The sequence below is a fragment of the Opisthorchis viverrini genome (assembly GCF_000715545.1).
Source record: "Opisthorchis viverrini unplaced genomic scaffold opera_v5_341, whole genome shotgun sequence".
Lineage (NCBI taxonomy): Eukaryota > Metazoa > Platyhelminthes > Trematoda > Opisthorchiida > Opisthorchiidae > Opisthorchis > Opisthorchis viverrini.
Window position 1 is genome coordinate 176,183 of NW_008751984.1, and position 4,394 is coordinate 180,576.

Consider the following 4,394-nt stretch of genomic DNA (forward strand, 5'->3'; position numbering starts at 1 on the left):
TTCGGTGAACGAAACTGCCGCAGCTACAATCGCCGTACGAGTAGGCGGTTTTTACAGCTGATGATGATGATGACTCTGGCGAATTTCAGAAACGTTGGTAGTGTTCAGCTAGCAAATATGTCCCTCATAAATTTATATCCCTAGTCTATATCCGTGTGCGCGTACTGGTATATGAAGATAATTATAATCGTTCAGCTGTAACACCCTTTCGGTGCCTACCTGCCATGCCACCCGAATGAAGCATGGGCTCTGGGATACTTCCAGGTTACCCAGGCCTAGACAGGGGAGTCGAGATGCAGAGTCCGAGTTCGAACGACGGGCCCTCCGGTCAGTAAATTCGCGGCCAAATCTGGAGCAGTAGGAATGCTTGGATCGGGTTCGAACCACGGAACTTCCGGTCTGCTTGGATCTCGAACCACGGAACTTCCGGTCAGTAAGCTTGCACATTGACCACTGCGCCAGCTCGAGCTAACAACCTGAAACAAACTCGCTCGTGGCTGCAGAATTTTTTCTTTGTTACCGTCTACTGCGCCGGCCGTCCGTGTGGCGTGGCTGTTCCTATAGATGCCTCAGACGAATCGGACTCCATGTGTGGAAGGACTTTTTAGTCCACAGAACCTTCAGATCCTTGGCTCCTGTCAGTGCCGCGCTGGCGTGTTTTCAGGTAATGTTGGATCGCCTGAAAACGCACGCCCACGCTTTGGAGGGGGCGAGATGACTATATTCAGAGCACGAATTTACTGATCGAGATGTCCGTGTTTCGAACCTGTGTAGGTTTGGGCAACCCGGCAGTATCCCAGCCTCCGTGCTTTCTTCGGGTGGAATGGCAGCAAGGCACAGAAGTGGTGCCATATCTGAACGGTTATTATTAGCGTTGGATCGCGCGCCTATTTTTTGGGGTCGTCTTACATAAAGCTGACTTGACGGAAGGCCTGCCGTAAGATCCCACGTATTACACGTTGTAGAACCAAAGAAACGATCGAACAACATATATCCTGCAGGTTTTCCAAGTTGAAAATGCGGCATCCTGTTAGGTGCCTCTATGTTCAAGAGCTGTACTAGGCTTAGCGTGCAGCCAGTAAATGAGGGTACCCGTTTCGAAAATGATGACGCAGGTGTCACAAGGCATCAAGTAAAAGATATTCGTTGTGAGACCTCTCGTCCCACCTACCTACCAAAGTAAGCCACTGAGCTTGCGTGTTCCGACTTGGCTGCACGATGACTTGTGTCTCTGGTGCGTGGACTTAGCAGACGTCTTAACAAATATGACTGTGTTAAGTGAAATCCCACCTCAAAACCCCCTAGTCAAAGAAGTCGATTCATGCACAAGCCAAACTCAAGCAAATGATCGGCTGGTCCTAGTCACGTGATCCATACCAAAACATACAGCCACTATATACGAGGCCCAGCTGCTGGGCGACGTCGCCCGGCTTCTTTTCGACTTTCCCGTTTAACATGTTACTTCATAGGATGTTACTGCTTTTGCTGAGTCATGTATAGCATGAAAATACGAATAACTAAGATGAGAGTAACCTAGTGTTCCGAGTGAGTCTTAACTATGTATACATATCGATAGGTATGTAACTATGAACATGGATCCATGACCATAGTTGAGTTTGAATCGAGACTTCCGAAAACACAAATGCCGAGTTCCTTCCAAGCTTGTAGTAAAAGGTGTAATGTGTGGAATTATAAAAAGGTCGTTTAAGAATGACAGGTCGATGTATACGTTAAAGAACTTGGATACGTTCTGTGATGTTAGGACGTCTAATTTAATAAACGTCCTCTTGCACATATTTCACTTGGAGAAGCGAAGTTTCCCTGCAATAAATTATTGAAAATGTTTTATGCTGTTTTCTCGCCTGCACTGACAATCCGTCTTTCCTTGGTTTACACGCTTCAACCATTTAATTGGTTTTTTCCCGGAGTCAGCGACTTGCGGTCTGAACCCGGCAACTCGTGTATGAAGACCAATATCAGGGTGGTATATAAACTGGTGCCGAGCTACAAATCGTCATTCCTCGCTCGCTCCGCTTGCGGTCCGGGTGCCCACGCTTGCACATTGACCACTGCGCCAGCTCGAGCTAACAACCTGAAACAAACTCGTTCTGGGCTGCAGAATTTTTTCTTTGTTACCGTCTACTGCGCCGGCCGTCCGTGTGGCGTGGCTGTTCCTATAGATGCCTCAGACGAATCGGACTCCATGTGTGGAAGGACTTTTTAGTCCACAGAACCTTCAGATCCTTGGCTCCTGTCAGTGCCGCGCTGGCGTGTTTTCAGGTAATGTTGGATCGCCTGAAAACGCACGCCCACGCTTTGGAGGGGGCGAGATGACTATATTCAGAGCACGAATTTACTGATCGAGATGTCCGTGTTTCGAACCTGTGTAGGTTTGGGCAACCCGGCAGTATCCCAGCCTCCGTGCTTTCTTCGGGTGGAATGGCAGCAAGGCACAGAAGTGGTGCCATATCTGAACGGTTATTATTAGCGTTGGATCGCGCGCCTATTTTTTGGGGTCGTCTTACATAAAGCTGACTTGACGGAAGGCCTGCCGTAAGATCCCACGTATTACACGTTGTAGAACCAAAGAAACGATCGAACAACATATATCCTGCAGGTTTTCCAAGTTGAAAATGCGGCATCCTGTTAGGTGCCTCTATGTTCAAGAGCTGTACTAGGCTTAGCGTGCAGCCAGTAAATGAGGGTACCCGTTTCGAAAATGATGACGCAGGTGTCACAAGGCATCAAGTAAAAGATATTCGTTGTGAGACCTCTCGTCCCACCTACCTACCAAAGTAAGCCACTGAGCTTGCGTGTTCCGACTTGGCTGCACGATGACTTGTGTCTCTGGTGCGTGGACTTAGCAGACGTCTTAACAAATATGACTGTGTTAAGTGAAATCCCACCTCAAAACCCCCTAGTCAAAGAAGTCGATTCATGCACAAGCCAAACTCAAGCAAATGATCGGCTGGTCCTAGTCACGTGATCCATACCAAAACATACAGCCACTATATACGAGGCCCAGCTGCTGGGCGACGTCGCCCGGCTTCTTTTCGACTTTCCCGTTTAACATGTTACTTCATAGGATGTTACTGCTTTTGCTGAGTCATGTATAGCATGAAAATACGAATAACTAAGATGAGAGTAACCTAGTGTTCCGAGTGAGTCTTAACTATGTATACATATCGATAGGTATGTAACTATGAACATGGATCCATGACCATAGTTGAGTTTGAATCGAGACTTCCGAAAACACAAATGCCGAGTTCCTTCCAAGCTTGTAGTAAAAGGTGTAATGTGTGGAATTATAAAAAGGTCGTTTAAGAATGACAGGTCGATGTATACGTTAAAGAACTTGGATACGTTCTGTGATGTTAGGACGTCTAATTTAATAAACGTCCTCTTGCACATATTTCACTTGGAGAAGCGAAGTTTCCCTGCAATAAATTATTGAAAATGTTTTATGCTGTTTTCTCGCCTGCACTGACAATCCGTCTTTCCTTGGTTTACACGCTTCAACCATTTAATTGGTTTTTTCCCGGAGTCAGCGACTTGCGGTCTGAACCCGGCAACTCGTGTATGAAGACCAATATCAGGGTGGTATATAAACTGGTGCCGAGCTACAAATCGTCATTCCTCGCTCGCTCCGCTTGCGGTCCGGGTGCCCACGACCTGCAGGACGCCCCAAGCACGGTTGCAAAGACGGTACGGCCAAGTAGGATGGTTAAATGGCGATCACGCGACTTGGGGCGTCATTCCCATTCTGATTGGTTGGTACCTAGATGGCGGGAACATTCAAAAGTGGCAACATGGCGGATTTGCGCTTTATGATTGACCCTCTCAAACTATGGCGCCGTCGTATCTTTAAAACATTTACATCGGCAACAGGTTTTAAAATATGATAAACGCAAACAGTATGGGATTTCCTGTAGTTTTAGATAGCATGGTTGTAAATAGTGTGTTGTAGATAGTGTAAATAGTGTGATCTTAAAGTTAACCATATCTCCAGAGGAACATGATATCTGAGATTACTGGCGGTAGCACAAAGTAATCAGTTAGAACAGCCCAGATTTACAATCTGACGCTGGTGCATTAGCTGTTTGAAACCAGCACCGTTCACGTATAATGAGTTATTCGTTTGAACTAAAGGAATAGCCAACGTGTAATAGAATGTGTTCCCCCCAATGAATCCATTGAAGGCCATGTATCCTTGAGATTGTGTTCGGTAGTGTGGCGCTTTTTACCTTTATTTTACTTCCATTATAACACAACGTACTTCATCAATTGCATAATCGATTTTGTTTGAATACGAAAAACTACAAAAACCGTGCACTTGTACAATTTCACAGAATACAAGCGTGGTCACGTACTTCGACTCTCTCTTCCGATTTCGC

At 46.3% G+C, this 4,394-nt stretch overlaps 1 protein-coding gene across 1 annotated transcript in view; it reads left to right on the forward strand.

Moving 5' to 3' along the window:
• Positions 1-363: 363 nt before the first annotated feature.
• T265_10032 (hypothetical protein) overlaps positions 364-4,394 on the forward strand; it is a gene marked incomplete at both ends in the record, with an annotated part of 28,283 nt that continues 24,252 nt past the window's right edge. The window contains one exon of the mRNA XM_009176281.1: positions 364-429. Coding sequence (XP_009174545.1) covers positions 364-429 — 66 coding nt within the window. The remainder of the gene's footprint in view (positions 430-4,394) is intronic.